The sequence below is a fragment of the Staurois parvus genome, unplaced genomic scaffold (assembly GCF_062004578.1).
Source record: "Staurois parvus isolate SC_StPar_1 unplaced genomic scaffold, SC_StPar_1.0 ptg000267l, whole genome shotgun sequence".
NCBI lineage: Eukaryota > Metazoa > Chordata > Amphibia > Anura > Ranidae > Staurois > Staurois parvus.
In genome coordinates this window covers 2,084,375-2,108,809 of record NW_028318063.1, presented here as the reverse complement: position 1 = coordinate 2,108,809, position 24,435 = coordinate 2,084,375, and the positions used below count along the sequence as shown (strand labels likewise).

At 39.9% G+C, this 24,435-nt stretch overlaps 1 protein-coding gene across 30 annotated transcripts in view; it reads right to left on the bottom strand.

The window, feature by feature from the left end:
* GPHN (gephyrin) overlaps positions 1 to 24,435 on the bottom strand; it is a 591,738-nt gene that overhangs the window by 245,553 nt on the left and 321,750 nt on the right. For all 30 annotated transcript variants that reach the window (XM_089681455.1, XM_089681470.1, XM_089681459.1 and 27 more), the window contains exon 7: positions 9,887 to 10,159. In XM_089681455.1, coding sequence (XP_089537581.1) covers positions 9,887 to 10,159 — 273 coding nt within the window. The remainder of the gene's footprint in view (positions 1 to 9,886; positions 10,160 to 24,435) is intronic.

Sequence of the window (24,435 nt, the reverse complement as noted above, 5' to 3'; positions counted from 1 at the left end):
ACCGACAACACACTGGGATTGATTTACTAAAACTGTAGAGTGCAAAATCTGGTGCAGTTGTGTGCAGTAGCCAATCAGCTTCTAATTTCAGCTTGCCCTATTAAGCTTTGACAATAAAACCTGGAAGCTGATTGTTTATGCACAGCAGCACCAGACACTAACTGACACAGATACTAATATATATATATATATTATCCTAACTATATATCCTAAAATATATATATATTATCCTAACTAGCTTGACTCTAGCTCTAACCCTAAAACCGACCTAGATCAAATCCTAATCTAGCTATTTTTTCTTTACTTTATAATTTTTTTTTTGTTTACACACACTGTTCTTTATTCACATTTTTATCCTCTAGCAAGGACAAAAAAAGATGCAATATATCTTTTTCTCCATGCAAGAGAAAAGACACAACACAGGGGCTGCTCACTGTGATAGACAATTCGGCCTCCCGGTTCCCAATTGTTAGTAGGGGACCCCGGGGTCTCGGTGACAGCACAGTCTCTGTGCAGTGCACTGTCAGCACAAACAAAGCGGCGCATATATGTAGCCCCATGGTTAAATACAAACTTCTGTGAGGTCGCAAATATATGTATAGCCATTGAGAAGAGGTTACAATGAACCCTACATTTTCAAGGTTTGTGATGTTAGTGAATTTATGCAGACATCTACTAGACCAAATTCTTTACCAATAATGTCCTGCCTTAGGTCAGCTGGCTTAAGAAGGGCCATTAAGGGTGCTTGGGGATAAACCAGCACCCTCAGTGTAATAGGCCATACTGACAATGTGCTTTATTTGTGACAGGGAAAGCATAAGTAGTGCTACCGACAAACTGCATCAGGAAAGATTAGTGTAGGGCTTGAAGGCACTGGCTGGTCTGGTAGTAGATGTAAATTCTTATGCCGGCCATACATGGGTTGAAATTCAACCGATTTTTCGTCCGAAAATCGGACCTAAGAATAATCGGACAATTTTCAATCTGTTAGTGGGTCAATGGCACCGGCTGATTTTTGTGGTTCCTCCCCTTTTTGGTGATTGGGCATGTTGGAAAATTCATGAAAAACGACCAATTTTCAACTCAATAATGGTAAAATCGTAAAAATCTTTTTTCCGAAAAGAATATGCTCATGAACCGTGACCTGGAAGGAACAGAATCTTTGTTTGTTATATGTGGTGAACTTTATGACTTGATCAGCCGATTTTCTAAATCATTGATCACACCATCGGATTACTGAGCGAACAACGTTTTCGATTTTCGGACGCAAAATCGTTTGGAATTCGTCCCATGTATGGCCTGCATTACTGAATGGCATGTAGGCACCAAACGCAGTGCATCTTTTAGATTTGGGGGGGTGGCGGTGAAGAAGGTCTTAACCTTTTTGTTTTTAACATTTGTTACATCCTAATACTACTGTTGTCCTGCAACCTATTGCATTGTGCATATAGTAGAGTTTAATAAAAGACCACATAGATGAGTTCTTGCTGGAAAAAAATATTTTAAGCAACAGACAGCATGGATTCATGAAAGACAGAAGTTGTCAAACAAATCTAATTTCTTTTTGAGGGGGTAAGCAAAACCTTGGACAGAGGGGTGGCGGTGGACATGATATACTTGGATTTTGCAAAAGCGTTTGACACAGTTCCCCACACATGGCTAATGTGTAAGGTAAAGTCTACAGGCTTGGAAAAATCTGTATGTAAATGGATAGAAAACTGGCTAAAAGATCATATTCAGAGAATGGTGGTTAATGATTCATACTCTGAATGGTCTAGGGTTGTCAGTGGTGTACCCCAAGGTTCAGTGTTGGGACCCTTACTTTTTAATACATTTATAAACGATATAGGGTCTGAGATTAAAAATCCCATTTCAGTCTTTGCAGATGACACCAAGCTGTGCAGTGGAATAACGTCCTTACAACTTACGAGCCGACCTCAATGCACTGTTTAATTGGGCAACTATTTGGCAAATGAGGTTTAATGTTGATAAATGTAAGGTTATGCACTTAGGGGTTAAGAATATGCATGCATCATACATACTATGGGGAGGTACAACTGGGGGAATCAATGGTGGAGAAGGATCTGGGGGATCTGGTAGATCACAAGCTTAATAATGGCATGCAATGCCGAGCTACGGTTTCTAAAGCGAGCAAAATCCTCTCTTGTATTAAAAGAGGTATAGACTCCAGAGAGAGAGATATCATATTACCCCGGTATAAATCATTAGTAACACCTCATCTGGAATATGCAGTTCAGTTTTGGGCACCAATTCTTAAAAAGAACATTGGGGAACTTGAAAAAGTACAGAGAAGGGCAACTAAACTGATACGAGGCATGGAGGAGATCAGCTATGAGAAAAGATTAGAAGAACTGAATTTATTCTCTCTTGAAAAGAGGAGATTAAGGGGGAATATGATGAATATGTATAAATAAATCAGTGGATCATAGAGTGAACTCGGTGTAGAGCTATTCACCCTGAGGTCAACACAGAGGACAAGGGGGCACTCTTTACGTCTGGAGGAAAAGAGATTTAATCTCCAAACATGGAAAGGTTTCTTCACAGTGAGAACTGTGAAAATGTGGAATAGACTCCCTCAAGAGTTGTTTCTGGCCAGCTCAGTGGATAGCTTCAAAAAAGGCCTGGATTCTTTCTTAGATACACAGAATATAACTGGATACTAACATTTATAGGTAAAGTTGATTCAGGGAATATCTGATTGCCTCTCAGGGGATCAGGAAGGAATTTTTTTCCCAGCAGGTGCAAATTGGATCATGCTTTGCTGGGGTTTTCTCGCCTTCCTCTGGATCAACTGTGGGTATAGGATTATAACTTTTTTTTTCTATAGTTGAACTGGATGGACTTTTCTCAGCTGGAATAACTATGTAACTATGTAATGTAGGCTGCGTTCATTTTTTTCCTACCATTCGCTGGCTGCAAAAGCTGATTTTTTTCACTCACCTTTCTAATGGTGACAACTGTGAATTATGCTTGGTTATAGTGCACAAGCGCGGAGACTTACAGTTTTCTTTCAGTGAGCAAGCAACAGAGCAATTTACAGGCAGGCGCTCATGGGAGACAGCAAAGCAAAGGGGCACAGAGTTGTCATTCCATAATGCAAAGTGCCCAAACAAGTTACTTTAATCTATTAAATGTTTATTTAGATGTTTGTTTTCATGAAAGCTAGCGATTACAATTAAAATAGACTTTTCAGGGGATATTATCATATTAAAGTTTATGAAAGGTTTTTTTTTTTTCATTTCTTTTCAATTAAAACGTTTAGCTTGAGGTGATTAGACAGCATCAGGCACTTATACCCAAATTTTCAAAAATACCAGAGGTATTGGTTTGGTAAAAGTTGGCCAGCACCAGGAAACAGAAGCAAGGTAGGTGTTTTGCTACCCTAGAAATTTAAGTGCATTAATCCCAAAAACACTTTAGGAAAAAATTGACCAGCTGCAGGGCAGTGTTGAAAGCAGACTGAAGGGAAAAGGCTTAAATGCAGGTATTTTGCTGCACTAAAAATATAAGCTTAATGTCCCAGAGACACTTCAGAAATAATTAGATTGACCTAAGTTTTTATTATGACCAGCAACAAGGGTAGTAGCTTTACATATTTAGGTAGATTAGTCCAAACTGTGCAGACAAAAAAAAGGCAAGTTGGTTGAACTGGACAGACTTTTGTCTTTTTTCAGTCAAAATAACTATGTATTAACTACAATAAAAATTGGAGTGTAGTATATCAAATACGCTAGTGAAAAAAATGAAACAGAGGCAGGACGATGTGTAAGCTACTCAGATAGGCCAAAATGTATAAACACAAGGCAGTTTTTTTGTCTGCAACTTCTTATTTTTTTAAGTGGCAAGATAAAATGCTAGTCTGAGTGTACCCAAAGGACACAACCTGGGAGTCGTTCTGCAACAAAGTCCATCACCCCTTCCAGGGTGGGCTGGTAAATACCAGGCATTTTCTCAGAATTTGCATCTTGGATCTCCGGCAAATTGGCCATTGACACTACATTTGCAAGACAACATGCACAGGCCTACATGGAGAGATATAAAGCAGCAAGAGCAGGGTCAAATTTGGGACAGAAGGCACAGAGAGTGCACTTACAAAACAAATTTGAACTTCAGCTCTGTTTGGATTTAAGGGGGTCAACTGATTTTCAGGCAAATGGAAAGAGGGGGGGAGGGGAAAGAAGGAGAGATGCCAGGAGGCGGAAATTTTGGTAGCAGTGACAGCAATGGGAAAAATATGAATGAAAAAAAATGTTAAATGTATATAGAATAAACATATTGATTAGAACTGGAACATTTGCAGTGGATGTTTGGTAGTTATCATAGATCCAGGTCTAACTGATTTAAGTCAGGTTCTCAGTCACAAATTCAAACCCCCTCCCTCTGCACTGAATGCCCCTTCTGACTTAACACATGCCAGCAGGGCAGGCTAGTACAATAAGTGCATACTGGGCTACCTTCAGCCAGTGGTACATCCATGACACCCAGTAAGTCCATGGTATGATCACTTGTAAGCATTTTAGCTATATCCTTGCCTTGCCTGCCCTTGCTTGCTTGACGAGGAGCAGGTACAACCTTATGAGGAAATGAAACAGTTTTAAAAAAAAATCTGTAAATCGTGTTCAACAAAAAATACCATAAAAAATGATGGTGGGTAGGAAAATACAATAAAATGGTAAATATGCAAACAATGAAAAAACTGTTAAAAAATGCAAATAACAGAAAAAACAGTGATGGCTAGTGTGAATATGTTAATGTGGGACCATGCAGTTCTTGTATTTTAGATGGTCTTAATTTGGGGAAGGGTTAGAAAGCACATGGCTGTAGGATTCCACACAGAAAATTTGATGTGGTTTGCTGATCTCCCTGGCCGTAGGATTTCCCCCCTCCATTTGCTGCTGCCTGACCTTGCCTCTGAATTATGGAAAGGTTGGCCAGCCTAAAGATTGTTTCCCCTTGAAAGATCGGTAGAGCATCTTTACAGTGCTGGAGGATTGGCATGAGCCAAGAGAGGGGACAGGAGCTGGTGATGGTGGCAGGTTGGCAGCGTTTAGCCTGGGATGTTGCAAAGAGGACCTTGGGGGAGATTGCTGGTTCTGAGGAGTTGGAAGATGAGGCCAGTGAGTAGAAGTGGGTACAGGTGAAGGCACGTCTACCTGTACTGTAGTGCAGTATGGTTTATAACGTAGGAGGGGCAGATTCCACAAGATGGAAAGGGAACAGCTGCAAAGCCAGCATTATTTCCAAGAAAGCATTAAAAACAGATTTGAGGATTTCTTATTTACCTGCTCTGACAATATAAGAAATGATATATAGCAAACATAGGGCAATTATGCCTGTGTTGGCAACAAGTGTATGCTGTGCACCCTGAAATATATTTAGAAACAATATTTTTCTCCTTGCTAGGCTCTAGCAAGGAGAAAAATAAAATATTCTAAAAAAATTGGCATTAAGTTAGTGACACTAGTCTGTAAAAAGTCATAGACATATGGTATGATAATGAATGGACTGTACAAACATGGAGAGTGCTCATTGGCAAATAATAATTTAACATATGTGACTATGTTGTTCAAGACTGAATATGTCCCATACATTTGAGGGATTAATTTGCTGGATTCTTTTGTTAGTGGTCCTCATCTCATGTACTTTGCTGAGCACATTTTCCTTGTGTGCCAATCAAGTGATCATAATTTGCTAGTTTCCAGTTTCTACTTTACCCTACATATATTGAACATGTGCACGCAAATCTGTTCCATGCAAAGGGATATATGAGTGATGTATGGACAACAGATATTCCTGTCAGAAAGGACCTGCTTAAAAATGCAAGGATGGGAAATATAGTACACAATTCCTCTACCTTTTTTTTTTTTTTTTTTTAAATATGAAGGGGTTGTGGCATACATGCGTAAATTACTGGCCAGCAACACAAATTTTTGTATTTATTTTTTTACTGAGCAACATGCAGCACACGTTTACACACTTGTGTGCACAGACCCATTAAAAACAATGGGCTACATTTATATTAGTAAAAAAAAAAAAGCCGGTATGTATAAAAATATGTCATTTTAGGTGACTTTGTACAAGAGCCCTTGGAAGCTTACACAATTAGGTTGTCTAGCTACTCTCATCTGGAGTATGAACTCTACATAGGAGTGAATGGAGAATGTACAGTGTATGAAAAGACCTGGTATAAAAGATGCTGACAAACAGCTCTGTAGCTTCGTGGGACGATATCCCATTGGAATGGGGGCAGGTGAGTTTAAGGTGCAAGTGCATTGTTTATATTTTGTATTACCATTCCATTTAAATAAATACACTGCTCAAAAAAAGTAAAGGAACACTTTGAAAACACATCAGATCTCAATGAGGAAAAATCTCATGCTGGATATTTATACTGATATGGACTGGGTAATGTGTTAGGAACGTAATGATGCCCCATCGTTTGATGGAAATTTGATGAAAAATTATCAACCTACAGAGGACTGAATTCAAAGACACTCCGAAAATCAAAGTGAAAAAATGATGCAGCAGACTAGTTGATTTTGCTGAAATTTCATTGCAGCAACTCAGAATGGTACTCAGTTTGTATTGCCCCCATGTGCTTATATGCATGACTGACAATATCAGGGCATACTCCTAATGAAACAACGGATGGTGTCCTGGGGTATTCCCTCCCAGATATGGACCAGGGCATCAGTGAGCTCCTGGACAGTCTGAGGTGCACCTTGGCGGTGTCAGATGGACCGAAACATGATATCCCAGAGATGTTCTATTGGAATTAGGTCAGGCAAGCGTGGAGGGCCATTCGATGATATCAATTCCTTCACCCTTCAGGAACTGCCTGCATACTTTCGCCACATGAGGCTGGGCATTGTTGTGCACCAGGAGGAACCCAGGAACCACTGCACCAGCATAGGGTCTGACAATGGGTCTAAGGATTTCATACCGATACCTAATGGCACCCTGACTGCCATTAGGTATTGGGATTTCATCCCAAAACCTTATGGCAGTCAGGGTGCCATAGTCTAGCCTGTAGACGTCTGTGCATCCCTCCATGGTTATGCCTTTCCAGACCATCACTGACCCAACACCAAAAAGGTCATGATGAACGATGTTACAGGCAGCATAACGTTCTCCACGGCTTCTACAGACTCTTTCACGTCTGTCACATGTGCTTAGGGTGAACCTGCTCTTATCTGTGTAAAGCACAGGGGGCGCCAGTGGCGGACCTGCCAATTTTGGTGTTCAATAGCAAATGCCAATCAAGCTCTATGGTGCTGGGCAGTGAGCACAGGGCCCACTAGAGGGCGTCTGGCCCACAGGCCACCGTCATGAAGTCTGTTTCTGATTGTTTGGTCAGAGACATTCACACCAGTGGCCTGCTGGATGTCATTTTGTAGGGCTCTGGCAGTGCTCATCCTGTTCCTCCTTGCTCAAAAGAGCAGATACCGGTCCTGCTGATGGGTTAAGGACCTTCTACGGCCCTGTCCAGCTCTCCTAGTGTAACTGTCTGTCTCCTGGAATCTCCTCCATGCTCTTGAGACTGTGCTGGGAGACACAGCAAACCTTCTGGCAATGACACCTATCCTGGAGCAGTTGGACTGTCTGTGCAACCTCTGTAGGGTCAAGGTATGGCCTCATGCTACCAGTAGTGACACTGACCCTAGCCAAATGGAAAACTAGTGAAAAACAGTCAGAAAAGATGAGCAGGGAAAAAAATGCCAATGGCCTTGACCTGTAAATTCTTATTATGCCAATAATTGTTCCCATCCATCTCACTCATATTGTTTCAATTGTGTTATTGCCTCCACCTGTAAAACCATTTCTGTTTTGGGGGGTCATCTTATTGTTGACTATCTAGTGCACCTGTTGTTAATTTCATTAACACCAAAGCATCTGAAACTGATTAACAACCCCCTCTGCTACCTAATTGACCAGATCAATATCCCAGGAACTTAATTGACTTGACGCTATACTCTGAGTAAACAGTGTTCCTTTAATTTTATTGAGCAGTGTATATATATATATATATATATATATATATATATATATATATATATATATATATATATATATATATACATACACACACAGTTGTGTTCAAAATAATAGCAGTGTGTTGAAAAAAGTGAATAAAGCTCAAAATCCTTCTAATAGCTTTTATTTCCATACACACAAATGCATTGGGAACACTACACATTCTATTCCAAATCAAAACATGAAGAAAATATATCAAATTTGTGTTGTTCCTCTAAAAAAATTGAAGAAAAGTGAATATTAGACTGTTCAAAAAAATAGCAGTGTTTGTATTCTTCTTTACAAACTCAAACATTCACTATATAAACTGAAAAATGTTTGAAGAAGATTTTGCTTTCCTTTGAATCAATTAATATTTAGTTGTATAACCACTGTTTTTGAGAACTGCTGTACATCTGTGTTGCATGGAGTCAACCAACTTCTGGCATCTGTGAACAGGTATTCCAGCCCAGGATGATTGGACTACATTCCACAGTTCTTCTCTATTTCTTGGTTTTGCCTCAGAAACTGCATTTTTGATGTCACCCCACAAGTTTTCTATTGGATTAAGATCCGGGGATTGGGCTGGCCACTTCATAACGTCAATCTTGTTGGTCTGGAACCAAGATGTGGCACGTTTACTGGTGTGTTTGGGGTCGTTGTCTTGTTGGAACACCCATTCAAGGGCATTTCCTCTTCCACATAAGGCAGTATGACCTTTTCAAGTATTCTGATGTATTCAAACTGATCCATGATCCCTGGTATGCGATAAATAGGCCCAACACCGTAGTATGAGAAACATCCCCATATCATGATGCTTGTGCAACCATGCTTCACTGTCTTCACAGTGTACTGTGGCTTGAATTCAGTGTTTGGGGGTCGTCTGACAAACTGTCTCCGGCCACTAGACCCAAAAAGAACAATCTTACTTTCATCAGTCCACAAAATGTTGCGCCATTTCTCTTTAGGCCAGTCAATGTGCTCTTTGGCAAATTGTAACCTCTTCAGCACGTCTTTTTTCCAACAGTGGGACTTTGCGGGGACTTCTTGCAGATAGCTTGGCTTCACATAGGCGTCTTCTAATTGTAACAGTACTCACAGGTAACTTTAGACCTTCTTTGATCTTCCTGGAGCTGATTGTTGGCTGAGTCCTTGCCATTTTGGCTATTCTTCTATCCATTCGAATGGTAGTTTTTTGCATTCTTCCACGTCTTTCAGGTTTTGGTTGCCATTTTAAAGCATTTGCGATCATTTTAGCTGAGCAGCCTATCATTTTCTGCACTTCTTTATATGTTTTCCCCTCTCCAATCAACTTTTTAATCAAGGTACGCTGTTCTTTTGAACAATGTCTGGAACGACCCATTTTCCTCAGAATTTCAGAGAGAAATGCACTGTAACTAGCATGTACAACATTTGCTGCCTTCCTTCCTTAAATAAGGGCAATAATTGCCACCTGTTTTTCAAAGAATGAATGACCTCACTAATAGAACTCCACACTGCTATTATTTTGAACATGCCCCTTTCAATTGGTGATTCAATTACACAGAATCAGCAGCATGCATGTCATGACTGTTGGGTTGTTGGATTTCTTTTAGTCTACTACACCTGCTAGTAAATTATTTGCCATGTGGAAATATCATTTCTACCAAAAACATAGAATGATCAGGTTAGTGATGTCTGACTGCTATTATTTTAAACACAACTGTGTATATATATATATATATATATATATATATATATATATATATATATATATATATATATACATACATACACACACATACACACGCAACCCTAGAGTATCACATGTAAGAATTACCATCACAAAATGTCAAATTGTAGATCTTCATACCTTTGCTGCAATATTTGCTGCTGTTATGTGTGAAGAAGAACTGTCCTCAGTTGATGCAACTCCACTATCTTTCTTCTCTTCCTCCTCTTCTTCACACTGTACACCTTTATCTTCTGTTTGCTTGTGAGGACTCGTCGTTGGTGGGGGAGAGAGGGGAGGTGGCGGAGATGGCAAGTCTTCCAATTCATCATGAACTTCTTTTACTTTTACTATAGCATCCCTCAAAAGGTCTATAGCATGAGGTAGGGCTGGCAGTATAAACTGAAAGCATTCCTGTACAGAAATAAAGAAGACAAAGCGTTACATCATTTTCTATTGGGAAATATGTAACACCTTTTTCTACTTCGGAAGATTTACTACAAAGTAAACCTTTCATGCAACTTAGAAATAAAAAAACAAAAACAAAACTTCAAGTGGTCAGATCCTGCACACTAAAGTTCATTACGTACATATCCTGAACAAGCAGTAAAAGCATTTTATTCATTTTTGTGTCTATAAGCATGGTGGAAAAAATTATTTTCAAAGGTAACACAAGCATTGAAAGCTTCTTTCTGGGATAAATAGATCTTGGCAACCTGCCAGACCTCTATTGTAAATATACAATGCATTCATAAAGCATTTAGACAACCTTCACTTCTTCAAATTTGTTATGTTGCAGCCTGATACTACAGTTATTTAAATAATTTTTTTTCTCATAAATCTACACTCCAATCCAGGTGTGCAAAGCTTGTAGCATCATACACAAAAAGGCTCCAGGCTGTAATTGCTGCCAAAGGTGCTTCAACAAAGTACTGAGTAAAGGCTCTGAATACTTAAGTACATGTAATATTTCACGTTTATCTTTTTAACCACCTCCCGCCCGCCATATAAGGAAATGAAATACAGGTGGCGGTTCTCTCATTCTGGGAGGACATCATATGATGTCCTCCCACTCTAACTGCACATGCGCGCCCCTGGGGCACACAGCAATCAGTGGTGCGCTGAGTCCTTGGGACACAGCGGATCAGCCGAAAGAGCAGATCACGTCAGCTCTGTCATGTGATCAGCTGTGTCCAATCACAGCTGATCGCATGTAAACAATGAAATGCCGGTTATCGGCATTCCTCTCCTCACACTGACAGCTGTTAAGCGGCATTCCTCAGAGGGGACATGTACACTGATCATCAGGGCACTGATGATCAGTGCCCTGATGATCAGTGTAGCCCCATCAGTGCCACCTGTCAGTGCCCATCAGTGCCACCTGCCAGTGCCCATCAGTGCGACATATCAGTGCCTACCAGTGCACATCAATGCTACATAGAAGTGCACATCTGAGCTGCCTATCAGTGCCAATCAGTGCCGCCTATCAGTGCCAGTGCTGTCTATCAGTGCCAGTCAGTGCCCCTTATCAGTACCAGTCAGTGCCACCTATCAGTGCCAGTCAGTGCTGCCCATCAGTGCTGCTTATCACTGCCAGTCAGTGCCGCCTAACAGCTCCAGTCAGGGCCAACTAACAGTGCCCATCAGTGATGCCTGTCAATGCCCATCAGTGCCACCTACCAGTGCCTCCTCATCAGTGCACATCAGTGCAGCCTCATTAGCGCACATCAGTGAAGGAGAAAAATTACTTATTTGCAAACTTTTATAACAGAAACTAAGAAAAAACTTTTTTTTCAAAATTGTCAGCCTTTTTTAGTTTGTTTAGCAAAAATTAAAAACCCAGAGGTGAATAAATACCACCAAAAGAAAGATCTACGTCTCAAAAAAATGATACAAATTTCATATGTGTATAGTGTTGCATGACCAGGCAATTGTCATTCAAAGTGCGACAGTGCTGAAAGCTGAAATTGGCCTCGGCAGGAAGGGGGTGAAAGTGCTCAGTAGGCTAGTGGTTAATCAATTCACAGACATTTCTAAAATTCTGTTTTTACTTTGTCATTATGGAATACGGAGTGTAGATTAAAGAGAGAAACAACAATTTAAACCAGGGGTCTCCAAACTTTATAAACAAAGGGCCGGTTTACTGTCCTTCAGACTTTAGGGGGGCCAGACTGTGTCTAGTGGGAGAAGAAAATGTCCTGGCGTTAGTGGGAGTAAACAATGCCTCATATTTGGTATTAACCGGAGATATCACTGGTATCAATGGTGTCAGTGGGAGGAATATTGTCCCATTGTTGGCATCAGTGGGAGGAATAGTGCCCCATCATTGGTGTCAGTGGGAGGAATAGTTTCCTATTGTTGGTGTCAGTGGAAGGAATAGGTCCCATTGTTGGGAACAGTGGGAGGAACAGTGCCTCATCATTGGTGTCAGTGGGAGGAACAGTGCCTCATCATTGGTGTCAGTGGGAGGAATAGTGCCCTATCATTGGTGTCAGTGGGAAGAATAGTGCCCCATCATTGGTGTCAGTGGGAGGAATAGTGCCCAATCGTTGGTTTCAGTGGGAGAAATAATGCCCCATTATTGGTGTCAGTGGAAGGAATAGTGCCCCATCACTGGTGTCAGTGAGAGGAATAATGCCCCATTATTGGTGTTAGTGGATGGAATAGTGCCTCATTGTTGGTTTCAGTGGTTGGAACTATGCCCCGCTGTTGCGGATGGTGGGAGAATAATGCCCCAAGGGCCAGATAAAAGCAAGTAAAGGGCGAAATCCGGCCCGCAGTTTGGAGACCACTGATTTTAACATTGAAAAAAGTGAAGGGAGTCTGAATTCTTTATGAATGCACTATTCTAAGCTGCTAGAAACGACTAAAACATGACTTTTTATGATCTTTAATCGCTTTCTCGCTGCCCTATAGCAGATATACTGCTACAGGGTGGCAGGGGTGCGAAAAATCACACGTATATATCATTTTGCATTTCCGTGTAGGGGGCGTGCAAGAGTCAAGTGCACGCCCTACCCACGCTGCTGTTTCAGGCCTTGGCTGTCAATCACCAGGTCCCAGCTGGTGATTACTCACCGGCACCCAGTGATCGCCGAGCATTACCGACATGGGAGAGAATGTATGTAAACAATACAGTTCTCTCTCGTCAGCTCCTGCATAGCACAGCCATACACAGCAGTATGCTTACAGTTGAAAGCACACACACACAGCTTACAGTAAAACAGCACACAGTTAACCCTTTGATCGCCCCACATGTTAACCCCTTCCTGCATAGTGCCATTAGTACAGTGTCAGTACTTTTTATTAGCACTGATCACTGTATTGGTGTCACTGGGGATGTCAGTGACACCAAGTCAGTTCCCCCTGATTGCCGCCATTACTAGTGTAAAAAAAAAAATCCAGTATATATACCGCCATTTGTAAATGCTATAACTTTTACGTACACCAATTATTTTACAAAAATTGGGATTTTTGTTAGCAAAGACATGTTGCAGAATACATTTTGGCCTAAATTTATGACAAAATTAGATTACATTTTTTTTACTGGACATGTTTAACAGCACAAAGTCAACAATATTGTTTTTTCCCTCAAAACTGTTTATAGCACAAAAAACGAAAAGCGCACAGGTGATCAAATATCCCCGAAAGAAAGCTCTATTCTTCGGAAAAAAGACGTAAATTTAATTTAGGTGCAGCGTTCCATGACCACGCAATTGTCAGTTAAAGTAACGCAGCGTCGTAACGTAATAGCCTGTCAGAGAGGGGGAGGTAAATCCTCAGGAGGGCAAGTGGTTAATCACTTCCAGTCCAGAGACGTACTGGTACATGGCTAGATTGGAAGGGTGATACCTCGTTTATGGCTGCAGCTGCAGAAATAATCAAGATATCATTTTCTACTTCCGGCAATTCCCTTCACTGTAAAAGTAATCCTGAGAAGCTGCTAGATTACTTTTACAGGTGGCAGAAGGGAGTTTCACCCCCATCCCACTGCTGCCATATTTACCATGCCCTCCCACGTGATCTAAACTGGTAACCTGTAAAGGCTTTTAACCACATGCCGCCCAGCCACCGCATATAAACGGAGGCAGGGCGGCGCTCGTAGGCAAAAGCACGTTTTAAAACGTGTGCCTACAAAACAGGTAGGGGGCGCGCGCCCGCCCTACCTGTCCCGCGGGTGTCAGCAGCGGGTCTCCGCCGCCGGGCCGGTTTTTACCGGCCGTTTTCCCGCGATGAGCGGTGAACACTGACACAGAGCAGGGCTGCATTGTTTACACACAGCCCTGCTCTGTGACAGTTCGCCGCCAACCTGCAGAGGGAGAGAACAGTTTCTCTCCCTCGATCAGCTCCCCCTCCCTCCCCCGTCCAGTACACACCCCCGCCCCCTAGTAAAACACTCCCCTCACACACTAAACTCTAAAAATGTTAACCCCTTCCTCCCCAGTGACATTAGTACAGTTTCAGTGTTTTTTTTTCACTGATCACTGTATTGGTGTCACTGGGGATGTCAGTGACCCCAAGTCAGCTCCCCCCCCAGTGTCAAAATGACCGCCGCAGTCCCGCCATAAGTCGCTGGTCGCCGTCATATGTCGCTGATTGCCGCCATATGTCGCTGATCGGCGCCATTATTAGTATAAATAAAAATTAAAGATCCCAGTATCTTTCCCGCCATTTGTAAACGCAATAACTTTCACGTAAACCAATTAATTTACACGTATTGGTTTTTTTTTTAGCAAAGACATGTCGCGGAATGCATTTTGGCAGAAATTTATAACTAAATTAGATTTTTGCATTTTTTTTTACTGGACATGTTTTATAGCAAAAAGTCCAAAATATTGTTTTTTTTTTTCTCAAAATTGTCAGCCTTTTTTTTTATAGCGCAAAAAATAAAAACCGCACAGGCGATCAAATACCACCAAAAGAAAGCTCAATTTGTGGGGAAAAAAAGGATGCAAATTTCATTTATGTACCGAATTGCATGACCGCGCAATTGTCCGTTAAACTAGCGCAGCGCTGTATAGCAGAAAAATGGCGTAAATTGCAGTATTTATACCATAGTTTGTAGACGCTATAACTTCCACACAAAGCAATCAATATACACTTATTGGGATTTTTTTTACCAAAAACATGGAGCAGAATACATTTTGGCCTAAATTTATAACCAACTTTGAGTTTACTATATATTTTTTATAGCTGAAAGTAAAAAATATTGTTTTTCTTCAAAATTTTTGGCCTTTTTTTGTTTATAGTGTGAAAAATAAAAAGCGCACAGGTGATCAAACACCACCGAAAGAAAGCTCTATTTGTGTGAAAAAAAGGACGTAAATTTAGTTTGGGTGCAGCATTGCATGACCGCGCAATTATCAGTTGAATTAGTGCAGCGCCGAGTAGCAAAAAGAGGCCTGGTCATTAAGGGGGGTAAATCCTCAGGAGGGCAAGTGGTTAAAGCCTGCAAATGAGGGTACATTTTGTCACAATAATAAGTCCAAAATAATTAAAAGAACTTTCATGAGTCTCAGGAATCATTTAGGGTCAAATGCACTTTTGAAAAACATTTTATTTTGCTTTTCCAACTGATTCCAAGGCATTTTGCCAAAATTGTGTTTAACAAAATCTCCCTTTCCCACTCATCCCTAAACAACTCAATATTAATCATGCAGGGTATAATCCATACGCTCACAAATAAGTGAAATAAAAAGGTGTGCAAAAGGCTACCTTAAGATACATACAAAGCTTACATACAACAATAAAGTACAAGTGCCCAAGTGTAAAAAGCCATCTGCTAATGCACAGGAGGAAAAATACTGCGTAAAAAAGCAAAATGAATATACAAAAAACATGTGCTAGTAAATACTGGGTCAAAATAAATGTAAGCAAATAAAGAAATTATACAAAAAAAAGAAAAAAACAATAAATCATATTTTCTTAAATCTAATTTTTAAAGGCTTAAGCTTTAAAAAAAATTCAAGATTAATGATAAAGAATGGAAACGTGTACCTAGTTATTTAAATTTGTATAGGATTTTTCGACCACTTCAATGGCAGGGCAGGGATGATGTAATTTCTGCACATGCACACAGGATTTAAGTTGCCTCTTGACAGAGCTGTGATGTAAATGTGCCACTAATCTGTGCAGTGGCAATTTAGTGTACACAAAAAGCTGAAAGGCAGGGAGATGGATTTATGATCATATGTATCCTACCTGTCAGTGGTTTTATACATTTTAGGCTTAATTTGGCTTTAAGGAATACAAATCCCTGAGTCAGGTATATTCACCTGCAACTGAACTTTCATCCATCTCAAACTCTCAGCTTTAATTTATATTCAACGGAGCTACACTAATATATGATACGATACGACTTGGGTAGGTATCAAACATGTTATTACGAAGTCCAGAAAGCTGATAAGACACATTGCAGCTCCTAAGAGCAATATATTCTACATAAGATCTATATCATATTTTGTACCTAATGCATCATAATTTCAATCTTCTAAATATTATGCTACTTGACGGATTGTGAAACCTTGCCTCATGGAAATATAAATGTGCCCAAGATAGTTGGCAATAAAGGTGTGTGCAGTGAACATATTATCTAGTAATAATACTGAGACCTGTCTTTTATGACACTACATGCCAGTGTCATATATACAAGATATATAATATGTTTTCATTACAATTCAGTAGTTAAGTAAAATAAAACTATATAAAAGAAGTTAAGCTTAAGTTCATTATTACAGCATCATAAACAGTCGTGGAAAAAATATATCTTTCCATATACTGTATACACAACCATTATCCTTTTCCCTATACAGCTATTGTATTCTGAGGAGAATAAAATGTCCTTCCAGACTATGCTGATGATCACAAAATAGTGGGAATCATTCCGCCATACACAGCCTGTTTTTAACCCCCTGCTGTCTTTCATTGAAAGTAATTAGCTGAGGCTCAGCATGATATGAAAGTAGATCATAAATGAGAAATTGTTATATTGTAAATATATTATTGCTCATTAATATTGTTGTATGGTACCAATTCCTAGAGATCTTCCATACTATCTAAAGAAGCAGATTTATTCTGGGAAATGCTCCAAAATCTTCCTTTTATTTAGTGATTGTCAGCATATTCTGACAAGTTTTCAATATAATGAGAGATATATTTTTCTACTTCTGTATATAAAACTGTAATAAACTTATGGGAGTATAACTGCTTTTATATAATGTTATTATTGTACTAAATAAACTACTTCATTTTATTGAAAATACACTATATTTCTGTATGTGTAACACCTTAAGAAAAAAAAAATTCCACTAGAACTGGATAAAAGGTACACTAAGCATAATACGAGGGAAGTTTAAGTCAAGCTGGGAATTAACCAGTATAAAAAGGGATGCTAGAGTGGCGGTACTACATGCAGTAGTAAGTGGCAAGAGTGTCCTATTACTGACAAGTGGAGCATGTGTCGTTGGCCAGCCCAGAGACCATTAATCAAGATGGCAGACAACAGTGTTAGTGTGTGCAAGGAACAGCATGGTGTGATTAAGTTTCTTGTGAACAAAGGCCTAAAACCCACAAATATCTACAGAAGACTTCAAGCATAGTACGGTAAAGAGACGCTCAGCCACAGTAAGACTTTGAATGGTGTAAATGTTTCAACAATGGCCATTCATCCGTCAGTGATGATCACTGCCATGGTCTCTGGGCTGGCCAACGACATGTGCTCCAAGTGTCAGTAATAGGACACTCTTGCCACTTACTACTGCATGGAGTACCGCCACTCTAGTATCCCTTTTTATACTGGTGAATTCCCAGCTTAACTTGAACGTCCCTCGTATTATGCTAGTGTACCTTTTATCCATTTATAGTGGAATTTTCCCAGCCCACAGCAGTCATTCCTGTGAACATTCAGCGCATAGATTCTATGCGCTGCGTTACTTTAACTGACAATTGTGCAGTCATGCAACGCTGTGCATACATTACATTTCCGTCCTTTTTTTCCCCCAAGTAGAGCTTCCTTTCGGTGGTATTTGATCACCTCTGCGGTTTTTCTTTTTTGCACTATAAACAAAAAAGTCCGACAATTTTGACAAAAAAGAAAAACAATATTTTTTTACTTTTTGCTATAAAACATAACCAATAAAAAATGTTAATTTCAATTAAAATTAAAAATCTAATTGTATCATAAATTTAGGCCAAAATGTATTCTGCTACATGTCTTTGATAAAAAAAAAATCCCAATACGTGTAAATTATTGGTTTACGTGAGAGTTATAGCATCTACAAATGGCGGTATATATACTTGAATTTAAATTTTTTTTTTTATACTAGTAATGGCGGTGATCAGCGACTTATAGCGGGACTGAGGCAGGCATTTTGACACTGGGTGGGAAATGACTAACTGCCGCTGACATCCCCAGTGGCACTAATACAGTGATCAGTGCTAATAAAAAGAACTGACACTGTACTAATGACACTGGGCAGGAAGGGGTTAACTGTGTGCTGTGTGTGTTTTAGTATGTGTACTGTTTTACTAGGGAGACATGTGGCTTTGTAAATCTCTGCTGTGCAGAGAAATACAAAGCAGCATGTCCTTCCTGGCAGGAGAGAGACCTGTGTTGTGTACATAGAGGTCTCTCCAGTCAGCTTTACATAGCGATCGCCGGGTATCTCTGGCCGGGCTCTGGTAATTGAAATCCCTAGCCGCCAATGACGGCGCAGGTAGGAGGGTGAGCCCCCTACCCGGAAATGCAAATCATGTATAAATAAGTGATTTTGTGCAGCCCTGCCACCCTGTAGCAGTACTTCTACTATAGGGCAACAAGCAAGCGGTTAAACGTCATCCATTTTTTCTTTGTCTACTCACGTGTGCACTCACACAACCTGCAGGTGGTCTCCAATAAGAACTGAACACGTGATTGAAGGCTTTGTCCCACCCAAGACTTCAAGCTCCAGACCCTGCTCTGGGATTACAAAAACTGGAGAAAACCGAATACACTTTTCTTCACTCATAAAAAATACACGGAAGTGCCACACTCTGCATACATGCGATCCGTGTCATTCTTACATCCATTTGCACAGCGGCACGGCCTCTCACTATCACTACTAACAAAACCTGAAGTAGATACAATGATAGAGAACTGCTGCATAGCAATCGCTCTGCCCTTGCATCAGATTAAGGCAGCAATATTTCTAGAGAGAGACATTTTTAATTAACTTTACCTATACTGTTTAAAAGGTAATGTTTCTTTCTAGGCATTCCAATATGCATGGGAATTTAATTAAAATGGTGAAATCTTAACGTTTGATATCACAAGGAACATTTTTTTTTAACATAAAAGATGTGTGGAATAAAACAGTATTTTTAAGTCATAAGAAATGCTTTGAAAAAAACATAATTAGTGTACTTCTTACTACAGGCAAAGTCAGACATTTTGTATAACTGAGATATGATTTATTGGCTATCAAGTCCTCATTTATATTTCAGCCTACAGGAAACAAAAGCATCATTAACGTCACAGTTCTCATATCAAATGTGTAAGCTGTGGGGAAAAATAGGTAAGACATCAAAAGAAAATGCATGAGATTTTAACAGACCTTGTTGGCAGTCATGTTTTTCATAACTCTGTTTTTAATAAACAAAAATGTAAAAATATAAAAAGTCAGCTTGATTAAAAAAAACCCACAAAGAGAACAATGAGTGTAACAAGTTGCAAGCAGGTGAAGATAATAAAAAAGACAAAAGAGAACGGTGCAGGTATACAGGAAGCTCTATTTAACCACTAGCCTACAGGGCACTTATACCCACTACCTGCCCAGGCCAATTTCCAGCTTTCAGCGCTGTTGCACTTTTAATGACAATTGTGCGGTCATGCAACACTGTACCCATATGAAATTTTTATAATTTTTTTGTGTCAGATAGAGCTTGGTGGTATTTAACTACTTGCACTCCTGAGAATTTACCCCCCTTAATGACCAGGCCTCTTTTTGCTACTCGGCACTGCGCTAATTCAACTGATAATTGCACGGTCATGCAATGCTGCACCCAAACAAAATTTACGTCCCTTTTTTCACACAAATAGAGCTTTCTTTCTATGGTATTTGATCAGCTGTGTGCTTTTTATTTTTCATGCTATAAACAAAAAAAGACCTAAAATTTTGAAGAAAAATTATATTTTTTACTTTTTAGCTATAAAAAATTAGTTATAAATTTAGGCCAAAATGTATTTTGCTACATGTTTTTGGTAAAAGAAAAATCCCAATACGTGTATATCGATTGCTTTGTGTGAAAGTTATAGTGTCTACAAACTATGGTATAGATACTGCAATTTACGCCATTTTTTGCTATACAGCGCTGCACTAGCTTAACAGACAATTGCGCGGTTATGCAATAAGGTACATAAATGAAATTTATGTCCTTTTGTTCACACAAATAGAGCTTTCTTTTGGTGGTATTTGATCACCTGTGCACTTTTTATTTTTGGCCCTATAAACAAAAACATTTTTGAAGAAAAAACATTTTTTTTAACCACTTGCACTCCTGAGGATTTACCCCCTTAATGACCAGGCCTTTTTTGCTGTTTGGCGCTGCACTAATTCAACTGATAATTGCGCGGTCATGCAATGCTGTACATAAATGAAATGTACGTCCTTTTTTTCCCCACAAATAGATCTTTCTTTTGGTGGTAATTGATCACCTGTGTTCCTTTTATTTTTTGCGCTATAAACAAAAAAATTACGAAAATTTTGGAAAAACCCCGATATTTTCTACTTTCGGCTATAAAAAATATATCAAACTCAAAGTTAGTCATAAATTTAAGCCAAAATGTGTTCTGCTACATGTTTTTGGTAAAAAAATCCCAATAAGTGTATATTGATTGCTTTGTGCGAAAGTTATAGTGTTTACAAACTCTGGTATAGATACTGTAATTTATGCAATTTTTTGCTAGCCATCCATTTTGGCCACTAAATTTATAGGTACCTAGTGCGACTCACGGGAAAAAGAGCACCTAGCTTTCAGGGACTGCTTGAACCGCTACAAAAAATTTACCAACAAGTGCTAACAGAGATCAGGCCTGATTCTGTAAACACTGCGGTTTTGTGTGTAATGTATCAAGTGACAGTTATCTACTAACACTGCACTTGCTGGGGGATAAGGGGGGGGTGTAGGGGCTAAACGCAGGTGCTGGCAGGTGTCGGGGCTGATCCCACTAATGCTATAGTAATGTGAACGCTGGTATAGCGCTGATCTGATCAAAGATATTCATCCAATCAGACACTATACTAGCAATGGAGGTTTAGCATGCAAGTGAACGTGTTCCTGGCAATCAAGGGGTCAAATGTGATTACTTGTGTACTAGCAGCAATCTGACGCTATCTGGGAGGGGCGCTAACTGACGCTAACACTATCGGCAGTCGCCAATGACACTAATACAGTGATCAGTAAAAATCTGTTCACTGTAATCAAAGACATTGGTGACAGGGCAGTGAAGGGGGCGATCAAGGGAATAAATGGGATTACTGGTATACTAGCGGGCAAACTGGCGCTATCTGGGAGGGGCGCTAACTGACGCTAACACTATCGGAAGTCGCCAGTGACAGTAATACAGTGATCAGTAAAAATCTGTTCACTGTAATCAATGACACTGGTGAAGGGGTTAACTGGGGGGGGGGGATCAAGGGGTTAAATGGGATTAATGGTGTAGTAGAGAGCAAACTGGCGCTATCTGGGAGGGGAACTAACACTATTGGAAGTCGCCAGCGACACTGATACAGTGATCAGTAAAAATCTGTTCACTGTGATCAATGACACTGGTGACAGGGCAGTGAAGGGGTTAACTGGGGGGGCGATCAGGGGGTTAAATGTGACCTAGGTGTGTTCTAACTGTGGGTATGTGCTGTTTCACTCACTTTTACTGTGTCTTCTTCTCTCTCTGGGACGGAATGTGCCCAGGCAGAGAAGAATGACATCATATTCTGTCCTGTGTAACTGTCAACACAGGACAGGATAGGACAGGGACTGATCATCCGATTTCAGCCGGACATCACTGGCTGAAACCGAATGATTGATCCCTTGGGGATCAAATGGTGACAGCGCGCGTGCCCCTTCTGCCCACGAAAACCTCGGGAGTGCGGAGCACGTTTAAAAATGTGCTTTTGTGCAGCCGTGCTGCTCTGCCACCAATTTAATGCAGTAGCTGGGTGGCAAGAGGTTAAAAAACAATATTTTCTCATTTCAGTCATAAAAAATATCCAAAAAGACTAAATTGTCATCAAAAATTTAGGCCAAAATGTATTCTGCTACATGGTTTTGGTTAAAAAAAATCCCAGTAAGTGTATATTTATTGCTTTGTGTGAAATTTATAGCATCTACAAACTATGGTAAAGCTTTTAATTTCTGACTGCCCATCACATTTCTTGAGGTGCTAAAATACCAGGATAGTACAAACACCCTCAAATGACCCCTTTTTGGAAATTAGACACCCTAAGCTATCTGCTGAGAGGCATATTGAGTCCATGGAAGATTTATTTTTTTTCCACAAGTTTCTGGAAAATGACAAAAACATTTCTTTTGTTTTTACACAAAGTTGTCATTTAAATGATTTATTTCTCGCACATGCCATGGGTATATGTGGAATTACACCCCAAAATACATTCTGCTACTTCTACCAAGTATGGGGATACCACATGTGTGAGACTTTTTGGGAGCCTAGCCACATACAGGAGCCTGAAATCCAATGACCACTTTGAAAGCCTGAAGGTGCGTAACTTCCTCATTTCACTTCCTCAATACCTATCACAGTTTCAAAGGCCCTGACATGCCAGGATAGCACCAACCCCCCCCCCCCCAAATGACCCCTTTCTGGAAAGTAGACACCCCAAGGAATTTAAAAAGAGGCATGGTGAGTATTTTGCAGATCTCATTTTTTCTCACAAGATTTTGAAATATAAAAAAAGAATAGAAAAAATATTTTTTAGTTTTTTTTTTCATATTCCAAAAACGTTTGGCAACAAATGAGATCTGCAAAATACTTACCATACTTCTTATCAAATTCCTTGGGATGTCTACTTTCCAAAAAGGGGTCATTTGGGGGGGGGGGTTAGGTGCTATCCTGGCATTTCAGGGCCTCCGAAACTGTGATAGGTAGTCTGGAAGTGTAATGAGGAAATAAAGTCCTTTAAAAGCCTGAAGGTGATTATTGGATTTTGGGGTCCTTTGCTTGGCTAGACTGCCAAAACGTCTCTCATATGTGGTACCCCCATACTTGGGAGAAGTAGCAGAATGTATTTTGGGGAGTAATTCTACATATACCCATGGCATGTGTGAGCAGTAAATCATTTAAGTGACAATTTTGTGTAAAACAAAAATATTTTTTTTTTTGTCATTTTCCAAAAACTTGTGGTAAAAAAATTAATTTTTCTATTGAATCAACATGCCTCGGAGCAAATAGTTTGGGGTGTCTACTTTCCAAAAAGGGGTCATTTTGGGGGGTGGGGGCATTTTATGCCCAGCAAGTTTATGCCACACATCACTCACTCTTCTAACCACCTGAAGATCAAGCCTTTTCTGACACTTTGTTCACATGAACAAAATCTGTATTTTTTGCTAGGAAATTAATTTAAACCCCCAAAACATTATATATTTTTTAAAGCAGACACCCTATTGAATAGAATGGTGGGTACTACAATTTTTTTATGGCACATAGTACTTGCAATTTAAAAAAAAAAATACACTTTTTTACTTTTAATGCACAAAAACACAATATATTGGCCAATTATTTGGTGAGATATAAAAGATGATGGTATGCCGAGTAAATAGATACCAAACATGACATGCTTTAAAACTGCGCATGCCCCATGTCAGAATTACTGCCCTTGATCTGACGTTCACGGCGATACCTCACATGTATGGTGCAACCGCATTTTACATACCGGCACAGGGTCAACGCTTGTGCACAGGTGTGTGTGCATGGGAGGGGTGAGGTTTTTTTTTTCCAAGTTATTTTTTTAATTATTTTTACACTGTACCTTTCATTTTTTTTTTAATCACTTTTAATGCTATCACAGGGAATGCAAATATCCCCTATAACTTCAATGGGCATTGTCATATATTCTTTTTTGAGAAATCTGGGGTCTATCAGGCTCTAGATAGCTCCTCTGCCCTTACATTATCTAATCAAACCAAAATCGGTGTGATCAGATGCTTTCCTAATTTACAAATGGCGCTGTTTATATCCTGCAAAACTGAAGTGATGAAATGCTCGTAGCTTCCAAATTCTTAGACTATAGAGATGTTTGGCACCACTCTGGTCTCCAGTCAGCTCTATGGTCAGCTGGCAGACACACTGGCTGCCTTCTCAGGTTCCCCTGATGGCACGGGACTGCCCGAGAAGGCTGTGGAAGGCAACAGGGGAGGGGGGGGCATCATATCCCGCTGTTTGTAAAAGCACTCCTGTAGCCAATTAGCCACTATGATTGCTTTTACAAGAAAGTCGATCGCTGGCTGAAAAAAACAATACCAGGATGATGCCTGCAGCTGTAGGCATCATCCTGGCATAACCATTCAAATCCAGTGATGTACCAGTACATTGCTGGTCCTTGATGGGTGTATATGCTATGCTCTTTTTTTTGTATGCAGCTTGTGGACTGAATGAAAAAATGAGAAGAAATCTCTGCCAGAAAAAGTGTGTGGTATGC